Source organism: Podarcis gaigeae, assembly GCF_964106915.1.
Source record: "Podarcis gaigeae genome assembly, chromosome: 10".
Taxonomy (NCBI): Eukaryota; Metazoa; Chordata; class Lepidosauria; order Squamata; family Lacertidae; genus Podarcis; species Podarcis gaigeae.
This window is the reverse complement of record NC_139686.1, coordinates 74,746,972-74,770,904: the sequence shown is the minus strand read 5'-3', so window position 1 is coordinate 74,770,904 and position 23,933 is coordinate 74,746,972. Positions and strand designations below refer to the sequence as shown.

The 23,933-nt window shown below is 42.3% G+C and overlaps 2 protein-coding genes across 6 annotated transcripts in view; both read left to right on the top strand.

The window, feature by feature from the left end:
- Nucleotides 1-14,007, top strand: part of CDC123 (cell division cycle 123) — a 45,074-nt gene extending 31,067 nt beyond the window's left edge. For 3 of the 5 annotated variants that reach the window (XM_083701634.1, XM_083701632.1, XM_083701635.1), the window contains 3 exons: nucleotides 1,296-1,424; nucleotides 7,371-7,508; nucleotides 11,669-14,007. In XM_083701634.1, the coding sequence (XP_083557760.1) occupies nucleotides 1,296-1,424; nucleotides 7,371-7,508; nucleotides 11,669-11,701 (300 nt within the window). In that variant the 3' untranslated portion in view covers nucleotides 11,702-14,007. The remainder of the gene's footprint in view (nucleotides 1-1,295; nucleotides 1,425-7,370; nucleotides 7,509-11,668) is intronic. The other 2 variants (XM_083701636.1, XM_083701633.1) reach the window with 1 other exon arrangement.
- Nucleotides 1-23,933, top strand: part of DHTKD1 (dehydrogenase E1 and transketolase domain containing 1) — a 171,960-nt gene that overhangs the window by 130,800 nt on the left and 17,227 nt on the right. The gene's annotated exons all lie outside the window — the stretch shown is intronic.

The window sequence follows — 23,933 nt, the reverse complement described above, 5'->3', positions numbered from 1 at the left end:
TAGAGGGGCAAACTGCATGCAGCTGTTTTAACACTTTGCACTTCATCAAGCTTAAGACTAGACCTTTCACACCAAAGGGTCAAAATTTGCTAGCCGCTGATTCTTTTTGTGACCAAATTGGTTTTTATCTTTTCTTTAAATTGTTTTTATTAAGGATTTTCTTGGGTTACAATAGTACGAACATTGTCTCTACTTTCATATTATAAAGTCCTTTCTATTGATCAGTTATGTTTGATGTGAGACTTTAATGTTGTATACAGTATAAGGCGGGGGGGGGGGATAGAGAGAGCGGAGGGAGAAGCAGGCAGTAGTCTGCATGGTGAAAGTGTGAGGTTTTTGTGTCAGCATCCCATGGGTAGGCTTTCTTTCTATTCATGTATTTGTTTTCTTTGGCTTAAGAGAGGTTGGGGCCTGTGATTGCTTGCTTTCAGCTGACTGCAGTGAGATTCGTTTGCATGTGTGAGGGGCAGGAGGAGTTGTTGTGTCAAGGTCAATCTGTGTGGCTGTATGATGGGTTGTTGTCTTGTTGGGCTGTGTATGTAATAAAGGAGAGCCACATCCTCTTTTATTTGTCCTCATGTTAGTTTCAGTTTGTGGGTTAGCTTTATCTTGTTTTACCAGTACAGCAGGGATCCAAAATGTGGACTTTGCCTGATTTATTTAAGTGACAGCACCCTTTCACGTCTAGTACATGCATGCATGGAAAGACTGCAAAAGACAGTGGCTTGCCATTTTGTGATATAGGCAAGAATTGTCTTGCTAGATCAGGCTGAAGCCACAATATTCTGCCTCCAGCAGTGTCCAGTCAGATACTTTAAGAACAGGGGCAGCCAGGGTAGTGCCCTCAGGATTTTGTGGCCTGCAGCTCCCATTCGCCTCTGCCAGCATACTAAATGGTCAGTCATGATAGGAGTTGAAGTCCACAACGTTTGGAAGGCATCCCTGTGGAAGTTCTCTTAATAAGCCTGGCTCACAGGTAGCAGCCACCCCTCATTGTTTGGTATTAGCACCTGCTATCCAGATGCTATTTAGCTGTCATGGCTCATAGACACCAATAGGTCAATCTTCCATAAGTCAACCTCCACATATGTTTTAATTGTTAATGTGTGGTTTCCTGACCTCCTTAACCAGCCTTGCTTCCACCCCACCAGATCAGATAGCCATTGTGTTAATGAACTGAACCCCACATGAAAATTAGTGAAAGCATGTGGGTCAACATTCCATTTAAAAGGCTTTCTTCATGTTGTCCTATATAAATAGATTTATATTTTGCTTCTACCATTTTTCTTCTGCAGGGTAGAGTGTGGTTAATTGATTTTAATCCATTTGGCGAGGTAACAGATTCTCTACTATTTATGTGGGAGGAGCTGAGATCTGGAAATGGTTTGAAAGATGACGAGAGTGAAGGTGGAGCCATGGAACAGGTAACAGATGGGGGGGGAACACATGGAATGTGACTGGAAATATAATTAAGCAGGTCTTCCTGGCTTCTGTATATGTACCTGGATGCAAGGATTCATTATGCTCTGTTCATACAACTATGGAAGCTATTGTGTCTTGTTTAAATGAATACATGGACTTTCCATTGATTTTGAACCGCAGAGATAATAAGTGCTGCTGGGCAGAGTCTGTTTTCTGCTCATAGGTTTGCTTTTCTGCTCATAGGTTTGCTTTTCAAAAATCTATCCGCAAGCATCCTCTGGCAGGGCCATCTTGCTGCATTACCAGTTCCAGGTGTATGCGCTGATGGGACTGTTGTTGTTGTTTAGTCGTTTAGTCGTGTCCGCCTCTTCGTGACCCCATGGACCAGAGCACACCAGGCACTCCTGTCTTCCACTGCCTCCCGCAGTTTGGTCAAACTCATGCTGGTAGCTTTGAGAGCACTATCCAACCATCTCGTCCTCTGTCCCTTCTCCTTGGGCCCTCCATCTCTCCCAACATCAGGTTCTTTTCCAGGGAGTCTTTTCATCTCATGAGGTGGCCAAAGTCTTGGAGTCTCAGCTTCAGGATCTGTCCTTCCAGTGAGCACTCAGAGTCTTCTCCAGACCATAATTCAAAAGCATCAATTCTTCGGCGATCAGCCTTCCTTATGGTCCAGCTCTCACTTCCATACATCACCACTGGGAAAACCATAGCTTTAACTCTACGGACCTTTGTCAGCAAGGTGATATCTCTGCTTTTTAAGATGCTGTCTAGGTTTGTCATTGCTTTTCTCCCAAGAAGCAGGCGTCTTTTAATTTCATGGCTGCTGTCACCATCTGCAGTGATCATGGAGCCCAAGAAAGTAAAATCTCTCACTGCCTCCATTTCTTCCCCTTCTATTTGCCAGGAGGTGATGGGACCAGTGGCCATGATCTTCGTTTTTTTGATGTTGAGCTTCAGACCATATTTTGCGCTCTCCTCTTTCACCCTCATTAAAAGTTTCTTTAATTCCTTCTCACTTTCTGCCATCAAGGTTGTGTCATCTGCGTATCTGAGGTTCTTGATATTTCTTCTGGCAATCTTAATTCTGGCTAGGGATTCATCCAGCCCAGCCTTTCGCATGATGAATTCTGCATATAAGTTAAATAAGCAGGGAGACAATATACAGCCTTGTCGTACTCCTTTCCCAATTTTGAAGCAATCAGTTGTTCCATATCCAGTTCTAACTGTAGTTTCTTGTCTCACATAGAGATTTCTCAGGAGAGAGATGAGGTGATCAGGCACTCCCATTTTTTTAAGAACTTGCCATAGTTTGCTGTGGTCGGCACAGTCAAAGGCTTTTGCATAGTCAATGAAGCAGAAGACAAAGTAAAGTGCATGTATAAATATGAAGAAGATCTGCAGAAGGGACTTGGAACAGAGTTAAGAGCCTCGGACAGAAGATCACCAGGTTGATGGACTATATGGAATTGATGGAAATGACTGGCAGAATCCGAGACCAGGGAGAAGAGATGGTGGAAGAAGATTGGAAAAAAGTTCAAAGTTTATTTATAGAAATATTGTAAAATTAATGAGTGTTAGAAAAATGTTGGAATGGAATTATATGGCTTTAGTAGAAATGTTATAAGGAGTTAAGCATAATTAAGTATTATGGTATAAATGGAAAATAAGGTTAAAAATATATTGATATAGTTATATGACAAAAAATAGAGAAAGATGGAAAGGAATTGCTGAAACAATTAATAGAAGTAGAATACAAAAAGGGAGGTGAGAGGAGGTCGATGAAACAAGGGAATGAAAGATAGGGTATTGAAATGGCATGATTTATGTTTTTTTGTTTTGTTTTGTTTATTTTAATGTGTTAAGGTTGTGTTTTGTATTGTTTATATATTGTACTGTATCTTTTTCTTCTTTTTTTTCTTTTTTGCCTTTTCTCTTCGTCTTTTCTCATCTCTTTTTCTTTTTGTAAGGTTCAAAAGTAATAAATATTATTTTTAAAAAAACAGAAGTAGATGTCTTTCTGGAACTCTCTAGCTTTCTCCATAATCCAGCGCATGTTTGCAATTTGGTCTCTGGTTCCTCTGCCTCTTCTAAATCCAGCTTGCACTTCTGGGAGTTCTCGGTCCACATACTGCTTGAGCCTTCCTTGTAGAATTTTAAGCATAACCTTGCTAGCGTGTGAAATGAGTGCAATTGTGCGGTAGTTGGAGCATTCTTTGGCACTGCCCTTCTTTGGGATTGGGATGTAGACTGATCTTCTCCAATCCTCTGGCCACTGCTGAGTTTTCCAAACTTGCTGGCATATTGAGTGTAGCACCTTAACAGCATCTTCTTTTAAAATTTTAAATAGTTCAGCTGGAATATCATCACTTCCACTGGCCTTGTTATTAGCAGTGTGCTTTCTAAGGCCCATTTGACTTCACTCTCCAGGATGCCTGGCTCAAGGTCAGCAACCCCACTACCTGGGATATACGAACCATCCCTATCTTTCTGGTATAATTCCTCTGTGTATTCTTGCCACCTCTTCTTGATGTCTTCTGCTTCTGTTAGGGCCTTACCACTTTTGTCCTTTATTATGGTAATCTTTGTACGAAATGTTCGTTTCATATCTCCAATTTTTTTGAACAGATCTCTGGTTTTTCCCATTCTATTGTTTTCCTCTATTTCTTTGCATTGCTCATTTAAGAAGGCCTTCTTGTCTCTCCTTGCTATTTTTTGGAAATCTGCATTCAATTTCCTGTATCTTTCACTATCTCCCTCCCTTTTTGCTTGCCTTCTCTCCCCCGCTATTTGTAAGGCCTCGTTGGACAGCCACTTTGCTTTCTTGCATTTCCTTTTCATTGGGATGGTTTTCATTGCTGCCTCCTGTATAATGTTGCGAGCCTCCATCCATAGTTCTTCAGGCACCCTGTCCACCAAATCTAAATCCTTAAACCTGTTCCTCACTTCCACTGTGTATTCATAAGGGATTGTATCTTACCGGCCCAGTGGTTTTTCCTACTTTCTTCAGTTTAAGCTTGAATTTTGCTATAAGACGCTGATGATCTGAGCCACAGTCAGCTCCAGGTCTTGTTTTTGCTGACTGTATAGAGCTTCTCCATCTTTGGCTACAGAGAATATAATCAATCTGATTTCGATGTTGCCCATCTGGTGATGTCCATGTGTAGAGTCGTCTCTTGTGTTGTTGGAAAAGCGTGTTTGTGATGACCAGCTTGTTCTCTTGACAGAACTCTATTAGCCTTTGCCCTGCTTCGTTTTGATCCCCAAGGCCAAACTTGCCAGTTGTTCCTTTTATCTCTTGATTCCCTACTTTAGCATTCCAATCCCCTATAATGAGAAGAACATCCTTCTTTGGTGTCACTTCTATAAGGTGTTGTAAGTCTTCATAGAACTGGTCAATTTCAGTTTCTTCAGCACCAGTGGTTGGTGCATAAACTTGGATTACTGTGATGTTAAAAGGTCTGCCTTGGATTCGTATCGAGATCATTCTATCATTTTTGAGATTGCATCCCAGTACAGCTTTCGCCACTCTTTTGTTGACTATGAGGGCCACTCCATTTCTTGTTGCGTTTGCAAAGGAAGGATTGAACTCTGATTAATAAGAATACACACAGAGGCTTGAACCAGCAAGACTCTGGGAAGGGTGCGTATAATCGTGTCTCTCTGTGCTTGTCCGATCTCCAGCCCCCTTGCCCAGGCCGTTTTTATTCACAAAAAAGCTTTTTACAGAGTGTTCGTAAGAACCAATCAGATTTCTTCTGAGCATTCAAACAAACCTCAAGTGGGGACAAAGTTAAACTATAAACACTAGTTATCCATGCATACTTTTGGGGTAAATGAATGAATACTACAAAGGAGCGAATACAGCAACCCCGGAGGACATAAACAATCAGTACACATGATAAGGAGGATGGCCAGGAGGACAGTGACCATTGTCACCTTAATGTGAAACCTGTTTCCTGGCCCTAAGATTAACATCCTAAGATTAATATATAAGAAACTACTTCAAAGGAGCCTGCCCAATATCTTTATGGCCCAGGACGCCTGCCTGGCGAAGCAACTGCTGCGTACGTGACATGAGGAGAGAGAAATGGGCAGTAGAGTCAAAAGGGCATGAAAAGGGCATGAATGTAGAATCTTATGGGATTTAATCAGAAATTATTGTCAATATATCAAACCCAGTCAACACAATGTCTTCATCGTGGACACGATGGCTTGAGGTATATTTTATAATTCCTCATGGTAATCCCATCTGACCCCTACATTTCTTTTACGGGATTCTTGCCCGCAGTAGTAGATATGATGGTCATCCGAACTGAATTCGCCCATTCCTGTCTATTTTAGTTCACTGATGCCCAGGATGTCAATATTTATTCTTGCCATCTCATTTTTGACCACATCCAACTTACCCAGGTTCATGGTTCTTACATTCCAGGTTCCTATGCAATATTTTTCTTTACAGCATTGGACTTTCCTTTTGCTTCCAGGCATATCCGCAACTGAGCAACCTTTCGGCTTTGGCCCAGCCGCTTCAAAAGCTCTGAATCTACTTATACTTGTCCTCCGCTCTTCCTCAGTACCATGTTGGACTTCTTCCGATCTGAGGGGCTCATCTTCCAGCGTCATAACTTTATATGCCTGTTGTCTTTGTCCATGGAGTTTTCTTGGCAGGGATACTGGAGTGGCTTGCCGGTTGCTCCTCCAGGTGGATCACGTTTGGTCAAAACTCTCCACTATGACCTGTCCATTTTGGGTGGCCCTGCACGGCATAGCTCATAGCTTCTCCAAGTTATTCTAGCCCCTTCGCCACGGCAAGGCAGTGATCCATGAAGGGGGCTGATGGGACTACTGGCCCACTTCCCTTGGTATCCAAGAAATGGAAATCTATTTGTATTCTGATGTCTACTCAGCAGTAAGGGTGTCAATTAATGGGGTGCATGCACATACAAAACCTAAAGGTCCAAGTATTGTTAGTGTGTTATATCTGTGTGTCTACCTACATTTAAAAAAAAAATCCTTGCAAATGAAGCTGATCTTTTTTTGCCTCTTCTTCATTCACAATTTAGTAGGTTCACTTCCAGCCAAATAAAATGGGCCCTTGATCTTTCATTCCCACTGCTACATTTTGAGCAGCTGGAGTTGTGAGGGAGTATCTTTCATAAATTTCCTTTTTGAACTTCTGCATATATACCCTGGTGTTCTGGACTTGAAGAAGGGAGCTGGAAATGAAAGGCAAGATTAATCTGAAGAAAGCCTTCCTGGTGACAGCTCTGCTTTTCAAGTTGCTCGTCACCCTGAGCTTTTTTGCACTTTCCAGGCAAAACAAAAGCCTCTACGTGTAACATTAGTCTTCAAGCATCACCTTTATGCATGAACATTCTCACTGTACATTTAACAGTCTTCTGTTTCTTAGTGGATGCTTCTTTTATAATATCGGGTCTTCTAACTGAACTGTTGATATTTCCAGTTCCATTTTATTTTATCAGTATTTGAGAGCTTATGTAGCAAGAGTACTGATTCCCACTAATAGCAAAAAGGGGCAACTGAAGGCCCCTAGGCCAAGACCACCTTCACCCAGCTTGCCAAACAAAGGGCAACAGAGCATTTATGTAATAGAACCTGCCAGCAGGCCACCTCAGTGAACTCCAGTTTTCCAGTGGCCCTCCTGGAAAGTCAGTTGTTTTTGTCCTTCAGAAATGTCTAACTCTTCTACAATATTTTGAGGCTTTTTCCTAATACAATGTACATTTGGAAAATACAATTTAAAATGTGTATTAAAAAGCCATTGATAAAGTAGAAATACCAAGTGAGTGATCCTTCCCAATGTGATCCTTTTGAGGCTTTTTTTTTTTGGGGGGGGTCAATTATTTGAAATATACTGCGCTAATTAGGTACACACAATGGTGATTTCAAATTGACATCTCTTGCTTATTGCCTCCCCTTATTAGGACTATCCATCATTCCGTTGTACAAACAGCAGCCTTACTGTTCAGCCTAGCCCGTATCTCAGCTACAGGCTGCCCAAAGATTTTGTAGACCTTTCCACTGGGGAAGATGTTCACAAATTAATTGACCTGCTCAAACTGGTAAGTAAGTTTCCTAACTGAGGAGCATATCTTTAAGTTTCCAAGGTAACTGCAAACAGGCACTTATTTGGTTCAGAGGTTAGTTCACATCTGAATGTGTCATTTTATTTCTCATGTTGGTCTTCTTCCCACCTGGTGAGCTGGGAGGACAGACTCTTGTAAAGCTTCTCATATTAGATAATACAATGGTTTTGTTGGTGGAGGTCGATTTGTTTGAGGTTATTTGTAGACTAATTTCCACATGGTGCTCAGTGATCAAGTGATGTGAGACTCAATCAAAATTGTTTTCAGCTCTTTTATTTTTTACAGCACTGTATTGGCCCGAATATAAGACGCACGCGCAAATAAGCCACACCTTTAAAATTCAAGGCTTATTTGCCCGCCTCCTGGCATTCCAGGCACAACCTCCCCAAGCCGGCTCCGGGGGAGGCTTGGGAGTAGTGGGCAGGCGGGCTGTGCGCCACTGCCACGCACTCCCGGGCTGCTCTCGGGGGGGGGGGGCATGTGGTAAGGTCACAAATAAAAGCCGCACTTTAACTTTTCACAGCCCGAATTTGGGGAAAAAGTGTGGCTTATATTTGGACCAATAAGGTATCTCAGTTTCTAGGTGAATTTTTATATTTCATCATATATTTGGTAAACTCTTACAGGGTCTCTCTGTTTTCATTTAGATTCTGCCTTTCCTGGTCTTTTTAGTACTGGTTGCTTGGTGTAATAAGGGACAAGAGTCATTTTGTGTAGAGGGAAGAATTTTGGCAAGCGTAACTTCTCCAACCCAGTTGCTGCAGTGATGTTGGGTGCCCTGACATTTTAAATTTTAGGTTCACAATCCAAAAGTAGATCCTAAGCTCTGGACAGACTTTCTTTTTGTCTCTCCAGCACTTTTAACTGAATTGTGCTATCCAGTGTTTCCAAACTTTTTTTAAAAAACACCATGATGATCAGGCAAAATGACAAATGCAAATATTTAGTCACTATATACCATCTTTGTATATAGGAGTCATATAGGTTTTAGTAGCCCATTTCAATAAAGGGATACATATTTAGTACCCACAATTTGCTGGCTTTTTTGTAGCCAGGAATGGAGTCTTTAAATGCCTACTTAAATGATTATGAATATATTAAGGCTACATTTCAGAGCAACAGTTCTGAAGTGGTGTTCATTAAGCTGCTGCAAAGGCACATTTCCTTCCATAAGGAGGGCCTTGCTGGACAGAGTCAAGCCCATCACATCCAGCACTCTGTTTCCTCCTGTGTCTGGCTGGAGGCCTTTGCAAGGTCACAAGCGTAGTTTGAAAGTGACAGCCCTCCCCTCTTGATTGTCTCCAGCCTTAAGTATATGTCTCAGTATCTGGAGGTTCTGTTTACTACAATGTCTAAAAACAGTTGACAGACTTAACCTCTTTGTATCTGTCAGTTCCTTTTTTGAAACTGTCTAATCCTTGTGGCCATTGTTTCATATAGTGACGGAGAATTCCATGACTATTGCCAATCTATTTATTTGGATAGTCCTGAATTTTTAGATGTGGGACACCTGGATCGCCAGTAGTACACGTGAAAAGGATCTGGGGGTCTTAGTAGAACACAAGCTTAACCTGGGTCAGCAGTGTGATGCAGCAGCAAAAAAGCGAGGGCTATTTTTGTTTGTTTGTTTGTTTATTAGATTTCTATACCGCCCTTCATCATAAGATCTCAGGGTGGTTCACAGAATAAAATTAAAGATAAAATCAAGTAAATAAGTAAAACAAAACATAGAATCATAGAGTTGGAAGGGACCCCAAGGGGCATCTAGTCCAACTCCCTGCAATGCAAGAATTTCAGCTAAAGCTCCCAAGACATATGGCTATCCAGCCGCTGTTTAAAAAGCTCCAAGGAAGGAGAATCCACGATCTCCAGAGGGAGACCGTTCCACTGTCAAACAGCTCTTACTGTCAGAAAGTTCTTCCTGATGTTGAGTCGGAATCTCCTTCCTTGTAACTTGAAGCCATGGGCAGGAGAAAACAAGCTTGTTCCCTCTTCCATGTGACAGCCCTTGAGATACTTCAAATACATATTACAGGGAGTTGTTTTTGGTCTGATACAGACTGAGATGCTGAAAATGACATTTCTCCTGTTGTTTTTGTTTTTATGAGGTTAAAAACTTTTTACTCTTCCCCACCACTTTCTCCCCTTGTACAGCATTGTTACTTCATGGCTGCAAATAAAAAAGTAGAAACTATATTACTTAATCACATTAGAGAAACACTTTAGATTTTCCTTAGAGGTGAATGTGATTTGAAGGAGGCTTCACCTACTTTTGCGTCTTCAAGGGAGATAATATGGGAATATAATTTGATTGTTTCCCCAAAAACCCATTCATAAGCTGTCTTTCCAGGGGCAAGTTGGGAGAATGTAGGTGTGTTTATGCTTAAGTAGGGTTGCCATATTTCAAGGGCAATCGCCTGATAGCCCCTTCGCCACTGCCAAGCCCAAGCTGCTTATGCCTGAGCCTGAACCAGAGCTGCCCACACACTTCTTTTTTTTAAAAAAAAACCCAAATCCAAGACATTTGCTTTAAAATGTAAAATTCTCCCCGGGTGGGCATGTAGGATCCCCCAAAGAGGACATGTCTGGGAATTCCTGGACGTATGGCAACCCTATGCTTAAGTTTTCCTCAAACTACTTTCAAGTCTCAAAAACTACTTTGTGCTTCTGTGCTTAGAATGACTGCAAGCCTAGTCTGGCTATTTGGTAACTGGTTTCCAGCTTTTCTCAGCAAATTAGGCATATTGATCACACAGTGGAAGACATTGAGGTTTTCGTTTTTAATCAGTCAATTTCCTGCCATTCTAACAAGGTTAATCATATCACTCCTCAGGCAGAAGGAAAAGGCTAAATAACAATTGGCAACAGCATTGAGTGAAATCTTATCAAAAGCATTTCATTGAGTGCTTTCTTGTTGTTCAGCCGTTGGTGGTTGCAGGTGGAGGTGGGGGGATATTAGCTAATCCAAAAGAAATTTATCCATCTGAAGTATTGTTCCAAAAGAACATCCATTTACTTAAGGTTGTATATTTTGTACTGTACACTTGTTAAATCTAGTCTTGATCTAATAACAGGACATGCCTTCAGGCTTTACAGAAGATCTCTTAGTGGTAGAACACAGGGTTTAGCTTAAAAGCCTCCGATGTGTCATGAAATCTTTAGTTCCAAAGCTTGTGAAGGTAGCTTGTGGGGTTATCAAAAAAGCTGCAAGCTTCCCTGCTGATCTTTTCCCCCCAGTGCTTTCATAAGAGTTGAAAGGACTGGAGCTGAGTTACAAAGTGACCTTTGTTATTAAGGTCACATTATGAAAATTGGGACAGGCCATTCCATGCAACGGCTGGATTAACCCGACAAGCCCATTGATGCATTAGCAATCTCAACTGAACTATTCATTATGTCCCTGCAGAACATGCTGTGGGGGGTGGCGGGGGTGGGGAGAGTGGGTCACTAAACAGCATGTGCATTTAATGATGCACCCATCAGTTCAGGAAGAAGAAGAAGAGAGTGTTAGATTGAGCATGGAAGAGCTTCAAGTGTGATGTCACTTAACCAGGAAGTCATTATTATGAGTGTTCCGTACCCCTGCAGTTCCCTGCTTTAAAAGAGAGGTCTTTATTTAGTCTTTTTTAAAAAGCCCTTTGATGTTAGTTCTTTCTGATAATTGATTCTCCTCTCTTGAATTATGTAGATTTTAGTGAGCATTGCTAATATTGAATTATGCAAAACATTTAAAAGTAACGTGTCCAAATACTCCTGTCTCTGTGGCTTTAGAAGGGGGATGGGAAACCTCCCCCCCCACCCCTCTAGAGAGCTGTGCTCCTTTGGGGGCCACATGCTGGTGGTGGGCAGGATCAGAACCAAGAGTGGACAGGCCATTCCCTCCTTCAGCCACCGCCTTTTTTCCTTAGCCTTTTCCTCCCTGCCCAGGCAGGCAGGCAGCCAGGGGAAGGGGCCGCTTGCTCTTGCCCAAGGGCTCGGCTGCAGAGGGCTCTTTTGCTCTCCTTCCATCTGTTTCAGCTCTCCTGCCCTCTTCTCTCCCTCGGGGAATGTAGGCAGTGGGAAATGTGTTGTCTCCTCTGGAAAATAGTTGTAGCATTGAATTCAATATAATTTCATTTTCTTGGTTATCCTAACAGAAACGAAATCAGCAAGATGATGAAGAATCATGAAACGTGGGGCGAAATTGGAATAAGAAACAAGGCCACAACTTCATGGGGAAAGATAGCATTTTTGACACCGCAAGCTCTGAGAACATTAGCTCTTTAATATTATTCCCACAACCCCGTGATGATTCTGATCTTGTGTGGGCACTTCATTGAATAAATCTGTTTTAAGCTGACTTTGCAGTATTACAAGGGAGACAGCTGGTTCTCGCTTAACATTGCTGGGTCTCCCCTTTCCCTTGATGACAACTTTTTATTTCACAACTCGCTACAACCAAGAGATCTGTTGTTGTTGTTTTTTGCTGTAGTGCTATCCTCTAAAACTATTTATTTATGCAGTGGTACCTTGGTTTAAGAACAGCTTAGTTTATGAACAACTTGGATTAAGAATGCTGCAAACCCAGAAGTAGGTTTGTGAACTTTGCCTTGGAATAAGAACATGCTTCGCTTCCTGTTGAGTGTGTTCCATTTGTAAATTGAGTTTCCCGCTGCTATGGGAAAGCACACCTTGGTTTAAGAACGCTTTGGTTTAAGAACAGACTTCCAGAACGGATTAAGTTTGCAAACCAAGGTACCACTGTATTCTAGTTTATTGGCCACTTGTTCATAAAAAATATCTAAGCAGTGAACAAAATATGTAACAAATACATAAAAATCATCATAAATACAATGTGTAAAACCCCTTCATTATAACAGTGCTACAAGCATAACAAATAATATGTCAGTTGACAAAAGGTTTCAGCAGGGATCTGAAATAGAAAAAGGCTAATTGTCAGTGGAGCCATGTTCTACAAAGCTGGCATGATCACAGTGAAAGCCCTGTTGTTGGTAGCTTCATGCCTTAGAATGAGCACTGCCAGCAACTCCCATTTGTTGAATGTTCAAATCAGGCCTAAGGCATAGCGGGGGGGGGGGGGCAAGGTGATCTTGAAGGTAACCTGTTCCTAAGTGGTTCAGGGTTTTATAAACTAAAATTAACACCTCTATACTGGGGCTGGTAGCACACGCAGGCAGACCTTCTGAATACGAAACTAGCAGCCACTGTAGCAATGTGCTGACCTTAAGTCTCAAAGAGTTTTCCTGTTTTGCCCGGAAGGTGGCTAGAGCAGAGGGCTCCCATGACTTGGGAGATGGGAAGCGAGCAAAGCCATTGATCTGAGAGGGAGTTTCTCCCGTAAGTAGTTTGCTGCCTTTGGTGTGAGTCAGCTCAGCTTTCTCCCCACTAGCCCAGGTCCTGCTGCTTTTGCCCCTTGCAGTGGGCCGTGGTTCCACTTCCCTTTCCACTTCGGTGGCTGGTGAGGAGAGTTTCCAGTTGTGGAAATAAATGGAAATATCATTATTTTTTTCTTCATATGTGTCCTGTCCTTCAGAACTGTCTGGCCTTTTTTGGCCAAGGGGCCACTTTCACCCAGAGCCAAGCTTCTGGGGGCAGCAGGGCAGCAGTGTCTGTGGTCAAAGGCATGTGCACCCACTCCCCACCCAACCTCAGACACACCACACCCCCTGCCCACGGCTGATCCGGCAGATTAGCTGAAGAAAAGGGGCCGTTTCCCCCTCAAATGACTGGCCTGGAACCAGCAAGGGGATTATTTGCATCTTTATCAGGGTGCTGGATTCCACCCACCCCAGCCCTGGGTCTACATTATTATTTTGCCACCGCCACCACCACAAAAATGGTGGTGGTGGGGAAATCATTGTTGGAGTGTGTGTGTGTGTGTGTGAGAGAGAGAGAGAGAGACAGAGAGAGAGAATCAGGCCCTGAACTGAGGGAATTGTAGCGTTGGAAGGGACCCTGAGGGTCATCTAATCCAACCTCCTGCGGTGTAGGCATATGCAGCTGTCCCATACAGGGATTGAACCCACAACCTTGGTGTTATCAGCCCCATGCTCTAACCAACTGAGCTGTCCAGGCTGTCCAGATAACCACCCTTGGCATATGCTCTTCTAGGGTGGCTCACCACAGTAAAAGCCACACAAAACATTGAAACAGCAATAAGCAAATTATGAAGTAAAATGAAGGACACAGTAAAAGCATTATCAGCATAAGAATGTAAAAATGTATGGAAACGTAGGTACTGAGCAAGCTTCTCTGAGGAGGGGATGCCAGAGGACACAGCTGAGAAGGGCCTCTTGCTGGTTGCCACCCACTTTGCCCCAGAAGGGGGGAGCAGCCAGGCCATGTGATGTGAGTGGAGAGGCAGGCAGTCCCTTCGGGCACCTTGGTTGGAGCTGCATAGGGCTCCATTGGTACACCTGACATGTGTCTGCTTTTTCATGTGACTGTCAAAATAAAACAGTAAATTCTGTGGAAACAGCTTTGTTTTATAGAGCTTTTCTTGATACCAGTTATTTTGGCACAGCCATTTCATACCTGGAAAAATAGCAGATTCAGTGTTTAGTCATACCTCACCACTTCCCTTTCAATTTTGAGTGAGCTTTTGCAGGAGGTGGGGAGGGTTTGTAATAATGTTGTTGTTGTTGTTCAGTTGTTTAGTCGTGTCCAACTCTTCGTGATCCCCTGGACCGGAGCACGCCAGGCACACCTGTCTTCCACTGCCTCCCGCAGTTTGGTCAAACTCCTGCTGGTAGCTTCAAAAACACTGTCCCACCATCTCGCCCTCTGTCGTCCCCTTCTCCTTGTGTCCTCAATCTCTCCCAACATCAGGGTCTTTTCCAGGGAGTCTTTTCATCTCATGAGGTGGCCAAAGTCTTGGAGCCTCAGCTTCAGGATCTGTCCTTCCAGTGAGCACTCAGGGCTGATTTGCTTCAGAATGGAGAGGTTTGTTCTTCTTGCAGTCCATGGGACTCTCAAGAGTCTCCTCCAGCACCAGAATTCAAAAGCATCAATTCTTCGGCGATCAGCCTTCTTTATGGTCCAGCTCTCACTTCCACACATCACTACTGGGAAAACTAGAGCTTGAACTATACGGACCTTTGTTGGCAAGGTGATGTCTCTGCTTTTTAAGATGCTGTCTAGGTTTGTCATTGCTTTTCTCCCAAGAAGCAGGCGTCTTTTAATTTCGTGGCTGCTGTCACCATCTGCAGTGATCATGGAGCCCAAGAAAGTAAAATCTCTCACTGCCTCCATTTCTTCCCCTTCTATTTGCCAGGAGGTGATGGGACCAGTGGCCATGATCTTCGTTTTTTTGATGTTGAGCTTCAGACCATATTTTGCACTCTCCTCTTTCTCCCTCATTAAAAGGTTCTTTAATTCCTCCTCACTTTCTGCCATCAAGGTTGTGTCATTTGCATATCTGAGGTTCTTGATATTTCTTCTGGCAATCTTAATTCCGGCTAGGGATTCATCCAGCCCAGCCTTTCGCATGATGAATTCTGCATATAAGTTAAATAAGCAGGGAGACAATATACAGCCTTGTTGTACTCCTTTCCCAATTTTGAACCAATCAGTTGTTCCATATCCAGTTCTAACTAGCTTCTTGTACCACATAGAGATTTCTCAGGAGACAGATGAGGTGATCTGGCACTCCCATTTCCATAGTTTGCTGTGGTCGACACAGTCAACCACAATCTTGTAATAATAATAAACAATTTTAAGTTGGCAAGAAACCTGCAGCTTTTGTGAAGTTGTGCTTATAGACCAGGAGTCACAAACCAGAGCTGCTGTAGCAGCTTTAGCTCCTGCCCCTTATGGGATGCTCACTTCCTAAGCTTAGAGATAAGAGACCTGGAGACAAATACTGCTGTGGCAATGGAACCAGCTGACACTCTATGTCAGCTGACCTTTGCTGGTTTCCCAAAATGACAGTGCAGTCCACTTATAAACTCTTCAGGGTAATGGCAAAGCTTTAGGTGTCTGCTCCTTAGGAGACTGATAGCCTTTCTCTCTGAACCAGGGACTTAGCTATACAGCTGCATAGAAAAAAATCTAAGTGTGTTTTAAGTGCAATAAGCAATTTGACACTAGATGGCGATGGTGAGCCTTATGGAAAATTCAATGTATTTTTTAAAATGCTTTTTAAAAAGCATTTTCAAAACGGTTTTTATATGTTTGTAGATTCCACCCAGTTAGGTGGGTTTCCTTGTCAGTAGGTTGATCTAGTTGGTGGAAGTGGATCCGAGCAATCTGTCACACCTGTGGTTTTCAACCTGGGATCGGCTTCAAAGACTCTGTCGCCAGTGCCATGCTCTGTAAAGTCCTGGGGCTTTTACCCATGATCAGTTTTAGAGAATTCTTATTAGCATGCTTTTCTGCTTTTGCTGCCACCCCACCCAAGCATCTAGCACAGTTATCTGCACATGCCAACATTTTTGTTTGACTTTTAAGCAATGATTGGCAGGTACCGATGGACTGCTCACCTTTGCTACAGCGACATGTCAGCCCTGCCTGAAGCTTGAAATTATATATCACTTACAGGAGAAGCTTCTGTGGGTGCATGTAATCTCCTTCTGCCATTCAAAATATTCTACTTGAGATGGCAGAGAAAAGGAACTGCAAAATGTCAGCTGGGACCCAACAGGTATGTCTAGAATATCCAGGATTACTGAGCACTATCACAATACAGAGTCACAAAATCAATGTGATTTTGAGCACTTGTACCGAAAGTAAAATATGTTGTTGCCATTTCAATCTCATCTGGCTTGGCTTGAACTGGAGCTTCTCTTTGTTTGTAATGTTTTTCAGCTGTAACACAAAAGCCTGGACCTGTAGCTCTGCTCTGCTCTGAGTAGACCCCTTGACATGGCCCTGAATCTGTCATGTCCATTAATTTCAGAGGGTCTATTCAGAGTATGACTATCACTGAATACAATCTCTGGCGGTTGTAATTTCTTCTGTCTCTGCAATGAATCTTCAACATCAAGAGATTGAGTTACAGATAGGTAGCCGTGTTGGTCTGCCATAGTCAAAACAAAAAAAAAATTCCTTCCAGTAGCACCTTAAAGACCAACTAAGTTAGTTCTTGGTATGAGCTTTCGTGTTCATGCACACTTCTTCAGATACACAGAAGTGTGCATGCACACGAAAGCTCATACCAAGAACTAACTTAGTTGGTCTTTAAGGTGCTACTGGAAGGAATTTTTTTTTGTTTTGATCAAGAGATTGAAATAGTCTCAGGTTGGTGCAGATGTAATAATTAGTTTCTCTTAGCAACCCTTTGTTTTGCCTTCCTGATCAACAGGAGATTAAATAGGCATTGGAGGTGTTCATGGTATCATGCAGATCATTTTATTTCTCCCTGCAATGCTACATACTAAGGGGGAAACCTCAGCTTCATCTTACACATCCCATCATGCAACCCACAGGATTATCTGCTGCTGATCTGTGTGGACACTAAGAGGTTAACAAATCTGGCAGCTTCCAAATGGAGAACTGCCCTTGAAAAGTTGGTAGCCGCTGTTCCAACTCAAAGGACACCAAGGAAAGCTTTGCCCTCCTCCGCTACCTTATCCCTAACCCAACTTCATGCCATGCCTTCACTTCCCTAGAAAAATGGCCTCTGCATTACCACGGCCTTTCCCTGCCTTGCCCAACTCTCCCTGCCTCCTTTGCTCTTTTCTCAAATGCATCACGTTACTTTTCCCATAGGGCAAGTGGCAGCCATTTTACTTTCAAAGGAAAACATGAAGGAAAGTACTGGGCAACAGCAGTGGGAGAGAAGAGCTAACCCCGCTTCCGTTCTTTGGGTTCCATGCCTCAAGCCTCTTGGGAGCACAGGAGCCTCCTGCATTCTGTCGCTCAGTTGCCTTTCCAGTGGGAAGCAATTTTGGGCAAGGAGGACAGAATGCTCAGAGCTGGCTTTTCCAGTTACAGATTTTCTGCTCAGTTCTGAACCAGCTGGGGCATGTTCAAGACACTTGTTTTTATAGTGTTTGGATTGACACACACATGCTCACTGTGTTGTTCTATACAAATTATATATATAAATTCTGTATATGTGTAATGTAAGATGACCAAACTTCTTTGGCAAGGTGTGCCACAAATCAGATCCAAAGGATGAAATGATGGTCCAACTCTGCAGCAGGGCCCCTTCCCATCTTGCTCGGTTTCTTCCCTTAGTTTACTGAGTGGCAGTGATGATGGCAGCACAACGTAGCACAAGAGAAGCAGAAATGGAGGCCTGACTGTATGCCAGCCTTCTGTAACCTGGTGACCTCCAGGTAGTAGACCTCCAACTCCCATCAGCCCCTGTCAAAGAAGATGGGAGTTGGAATCCAGCAACATAGTTTTGGCATCAATTGAGGAAGGTTTCTGTGTGTCATGGCCTAGCCCTCAGGCCTTTGTCCCACAAATCCATGCTCCATGTGCCGTTTTGTGGTACTGGCATCAGCTCATGGCTAAAAGACTTGGCAATCAATTGGGCAAGCCCTCCTCTCCAGGTTAGGCTAGGAGAGACACTTTCCTGAAGCTGGAGAGCAGCTCCCTGCGTCAGTGTCAGGGACCAAAGGTCTTCCTCCTCCTTTCTTTTTTTCCCACCAGTGTTCAGGCCAAACTACCGGTACCACCTTTACACAACTTTCAACAATATCTTTCCTCCTACATAGATCATATCTGAAGCTAGGACTTTTTCTTTTATTTTCAGGAAACTGAAAATAGTTGAGGGGAGATTCACTAACTGAGCTCTACCATGCTGAAAAACAGGATATAAAATGTTTTGCTTTGAACTACTTTTTCCGTGTTGTTTAGAACTCTTGGGGCAGGAGAAATGTTCCAGCTACACAGCTGAACACTATTTATTTTTCCCTATAGCAATTCTAGGTGGGTTGACGCTGGTGCCCTTTGATGTATGTTTCCAATGATCAAGATCAACTAACTCTAAGCTTTGAGTTTAATTTTTTGTAAAATCAATTACATTACTCGGAAGCATAAATCAAGATAATTCTTAATTATTACCTCTGGCAAATGGCTGCAGAGTCAGTTTATAAATCATGCTCTTTTGCCATGGAAGTCTACTTTATTATTAAACTTTGAAGTACTTTTTCATTATTTTTTCCATGGCTCTGTATACGGGAGACGGTAGGTAGCCTAAGGGGCCTGAAACAAGAGGGATGAGAGATGTAATGACTTCATACCTTTGGAAGCCTTTTCTTAAAAAATAAAATAAAGCAAACCGCAGCCTGGGAATAAATTAACTAGTGCATGCCACACATCTGCTTTTTGCTATGTGCTTTTTGAATAAATATTACAAGTTTTCCCTCTTTCAAATTTGCTCAAGATCATTTGAGATATATACTTGATTGGACCACTGCAGCCCCTAGTAGTCACCTGATTGTTGATTTAGTCCTTAAATCATGACTTGGTCAGTCTGTATTTCCTCAAATCCCTGGGATCCACCAATGAGTGTGAAATTTAAACTGCGTGCTCTGATTTTGGCCCTCACTGCCCTCCAGATGATGTTGGACAACAACTCCTATAATTTCTGGCCAGGGGCCATGGTAAGTGGGGCGATGGAAGTTGGAATCCCATCAATATCTAGATTGATACAGATCTCCCACCCCTGACTTAACACATTTTAACAACTGATCCTGAGTATGCACTCTTACTCTTCCTAAAGAAGTGCTTTTCTGGATTTGACCGGCCTTCATGGCAAGGATTTCAGCAGCTAGCAGACTCTAGATCAGGGGTCAGCAACCTTTTTCAGCTGTGGGCCGGTCCACCGTTCCTCAGACCTTGTGGGGGGGTGGGGCGGCTGGACGATATTTTGAAAAAAATAACGAACGATTCCTATGCCCCACAAATAACCAGGAGATGCATGTTAAATAAAAGGACACATTCTACTCATGTAAAAACACGCTGTCCGTCCACGGGCCGGACTGAGAAGGGGATTGGGCTGGATCCGGCCCCTGGGCCTTAGTTTGCCTACCCATGTTCTAGATGGTCCACAGTCCTCTGGGCAGGCACAGGTCACCAAGGGCCCATGCTTCATCCCCTTTGAAATGTTAAGAGGGACCTATGTGTTTCATCTGTGATTATCAAAGCCTCGTGACTGCAAAAATTAACCAAAGTATTTAAGTTACAGCCCATGGATTTATTCATGTTTCTATGTGAGTCTCCCAAAGATTATTAGGGAAGGCGGCCAACAGGTGATTGCTAACATGTTCTTTCTCAAAGAGGCAGTTTCAGATGCTGTCAGAGGTCTGGAGTGTTATGTAGCTGGGACACCTCTAAACCATAGTAGTGCAGAATTGCAAAAATGCCATCAGCTCTAGAGGGACTTCACTCATTGCCCAGGCTCCATTTAAAATTATATCCCATTGCTCCACCCATGCATTTATGCATAGAGGTTTGGGAATGCTTCAAAGTTTGGAAGACTTTCTACAAGGCTTAGTGATCAGCTTATTAAATGAGAGTAACTTAGCTGCATACCATTTACAAAAATGTCCATGCATAGATAGTTTAATTAGAATTAAAGATAATCATTTCTGTTCAAAGTGTGCCTGTTTATCTGGACTGTTGTCATGCTTTTTCTTCCTGTAATACATTATCAGTTTGCTGGGAGATTAACTCAGGAGCTTAAAAACTATCTTAAACATGGAAGCGAAGGCTCAGAAAAAGCTCAATATGGAGGCCAAATGGCCGAAATATTGGGAAATTTTGGAACAAGAGGGAGACGGATTAAAACTTCAGAGTTTCGAAAAACTAAAAAATAGAGTGTGAGACTGGCTTCATTACTACCAAATAATGGAAGCATATAATTTGGACAAAAAAATTGGCTTCCAGGTGGAAAAATCAAAATTGGAAACAGAATTGTTAGATCCCAAAACTAAGAATTTGTCAAGAATGTATAACTTGCTGTTGAAATGGAATACTCAGGATGAAACGGTGAAATCAGCTATGATTAAATGGGCACAAGATGTAGGACATAATATTATGATGGCTGACTGGGAACAGTTATGGACCACAGGTATGAAGTTTACGGCATGTAATGCCTTAAGAGAGAATATAATGAAAATGATCTACAGGTGGTACATGACACCAGTCAAGCTTGCAAAAATTTACCATTTGCCCGAAAATAAATGTTGGAAATGCAAAGAGACTGAAGGTACATTCTTTCACCTTTGGTGGACATGCCCAAGGATTAAGGCTTTCTGGGAGATGATCTGTAATGAAATGAAAAAGGTATTTAAATATACCTTTCTGAAGAAACAAGAGGCCTTTCTCCTGGGCATGGTCGGCCAATTGGTGTCAAAGAAGGATAGAATTTTCTTTATGTATGCTACAACAGCAGCAAGAATACTTATTGCAAAGTACTGGAAGACACAAGATCTACCCACCCGGGAAGAATGGCAGATGAAGGTGATGGACTACATGGAACTGGCGGAAATGACTGGCAGAATCCGAGACCAGGGAGAAGAGTCGGTGGAGGAAGATTGGAAGAAATTCAAAGACTATTTACAGAAACATTGTAAAATTAATGAATGTTAGAAGGATGTTGGAATGAATTTATGTGATTTTAGCAGAAATGTTACAAAGGTTTAGGAAAAAACAGACTGTTAATTGGTGAAAGGAGGGAAAGTAAAGCTACATTAATATTAAGATAAATTACAGGACAAAAATTGAAAAAGATGGGAAGGATTTGCTGAAATAGCTAACTGAACTAGAATACAAAAAAGGGAGGTGTGAGGAGGTCAAGGAAACAAGCAAATGAAAGACAAGTTATGGGAAGGTTCGATTTGTTTTTTTTAATTGTTTCTATTTTTCTGTTTTTTATTGTGATGTCTTGTTTTTGTTTAATTTGGTGTTTTTTCTTTTTTCTTTTTGTAACCTTAAAACTTCAATAAATATTACTTTAAAAAAATAAAATAAAAACTATCTTAAACAAAGAACATTGTTTGGGGTCCGTGTTTCATTTTCCAGAAGTTGTCTGATATGTGGGAAGTGGGTAAGATTCACAGTAAGCTTTAAGGCCTGCTAATAAATCTCATTCAAGATTATATGGCAATAAAGCAACACATTTTAAATCATTTGTTGAGGTTACTTTCTATAGCTCTCAATGACAAGGGAGGATTTTTGATTACATATGATGGGGAACACTGAGGAGGCTACTGGTTTTCCAGTAAATGGCACCTCTGTTCTTTTTCAACTGTAAAAGCTAGAGGATTAGCAGAGTTGTGTGGATTAATTGTTCCACCTGAACTTGGCCTCCCACCCTGGAAAGAAGAGGAAGAGGAAAAGGAAAAAGTGTTTGAATTCAGGCAGAGTGAAGATGGAGGGATATTTGAGGGCTAAATTATGCTATTAATGACATTCTTGAATGGAAACGGATGCAATACAAATTTACAAAATTTCAGTTATTATTAGCAGTGGCGTAGCGTGGGTTGTCAGCACCCGGGGCAAGGCAAGTAATTTGCACCCCCTAACCCGTGGATTTGCGCCCCCTAACCCTAACCCCCAGATGTTGCGCCCGGTGCGGCCGGCCCCCCCTGCACCCCCCACGCTACGCCACTGATTATTAGAAAGTGGAGCTTTATCACACAACAATGTATTTAAAAATGAAAGTATTTTAAAAGTTGGATGATTTAACTGAATGACAAAAATAGGCTTTCAGAAGGTGGCAATGTTTTGTTTTTTGCCTTTTCCCAGCTCTGATTTCAATGCACCCCATACATACTATTTAAATTTAAATTAAAAATTCAGTACCCTCCATCAGATGATAAGAGTGCTGTATTCTGGAGTTTGGGTTAAGTTTGCCACAGTAATCTGAATAAGTCCAATACAAGTCCTATACAATGTACAGCAGAATGTTTTGAACAAGATCCGCCCAAAATTCCTGAAGTATTAATATGTTTCAAAACACATATGATGACTGTAAGAAGGGGAGAGCATTTTATTCCACACCAGCCAACTCTTTCAGACCCAAAACCAAGGCATGCATCTTCTGTGTTTGCACTCCCTGGTGAGTCACGGGGCACATGACCCGCTCTCCTCCCTCCCCCCAAAGCACAAGATCATGGCCCTGAAAAGGCATTTTTTTCAGGGTGAGAGCACAGTGTGAGTGTGAGATTGAGGCATCCAAAATGGTCACTGTGATCTCGCGTGAAAAAATGGGATCTCCAATTTTTTCTGGGGCACTTGGCAGATATGTAAGGGTCAGATCATGATTGAATGAAAGACAATAGCCTATAGAGTATGGGACTAAGTTGGGGGCATTCTGTAACAATAAACTTCATGTTACAATAAAATCATGTCTCCAGTACTATTATATTTTATTTGTTCATCTTAAAACTTACTAAATCCTAATTAACGGCCTTGTCATTATAGCCCCTGATACACTTAGCCTTGCCTGCTCTTTCATTTCCTCCCCAAGGTTCATTTCCACCCTTTAAATGTTTTCTTGGTTAATTCATGCCGGTGGCTAATTAGGAAGAACAATTTGTCTACGAAGGTCATATTTCCATGCGAAAGAAAAGACGTTACTATTAAAGTGTAAATGCCAAAGAAAGAACTCTCATGCTGGCTCTGAACAATTTGTGATCAAGATAACTAGAATTAGATTGACTAATTTTCACTTTGTGGAAATTGCATGGGGTGTCATCCGTCAGGTAGTTCTTTGTTCAAGCACTTCTGAAATTAAAAGGAGCTGCACTAGGACACTCCTGGTCTCTTTGTTTTTAGTGGATCTTGTACAAGAGAACTTTACAGTGGGGTTGTGCCCATAAACTGATAAGAACATGACAGCACAATTTGTGATTTGCTTTGCCAAACACAGCTCTCAGCAACAATGTATGGGAGTTCATTGGGAGCTTGATGAAACTAGTTTTGTTCCCTGTCTGGAAGTATCAGAATCAAGGAGTTTCTTAAGCATCTAGCAAGCCACAATACCTGGCTAGGCGGTTACTTTAGACTGTCATTGTCACAAATAGTGCTTCTCTCCTTTTGTATTCCTTTATTTTTGAATGCCTAATGCTCTTTCATGCAATTTATTTCATCCATAAGATGACCTGAATCCTTTTATTATAGTGCTAAAAGTCAGGGGTTGGGAACGCCCTGAGCTCCCTTCTCCTCCTGCAGGCTGCTTTGACTGTGCCATCAGGCCATGCACCTCTCAATCACCTGACACCAGGTGACCAAACTTTTAACCCCTCGTCCAAAACTACAGATCCCAAGGTTCCTGGGGAACAAGGAATGCCTGTTACCTCACTTTATTTGCATTTACATAGTGGGTACAAGCCCTGAGAAGGCACGGCAGAAACTAATTTCAACACAGAATACAGGTAAAATGCTCATTCTTACCTTTAAAGCACATTTGAAACACCTTTTACCCCTCAAAGAATAAGGGGC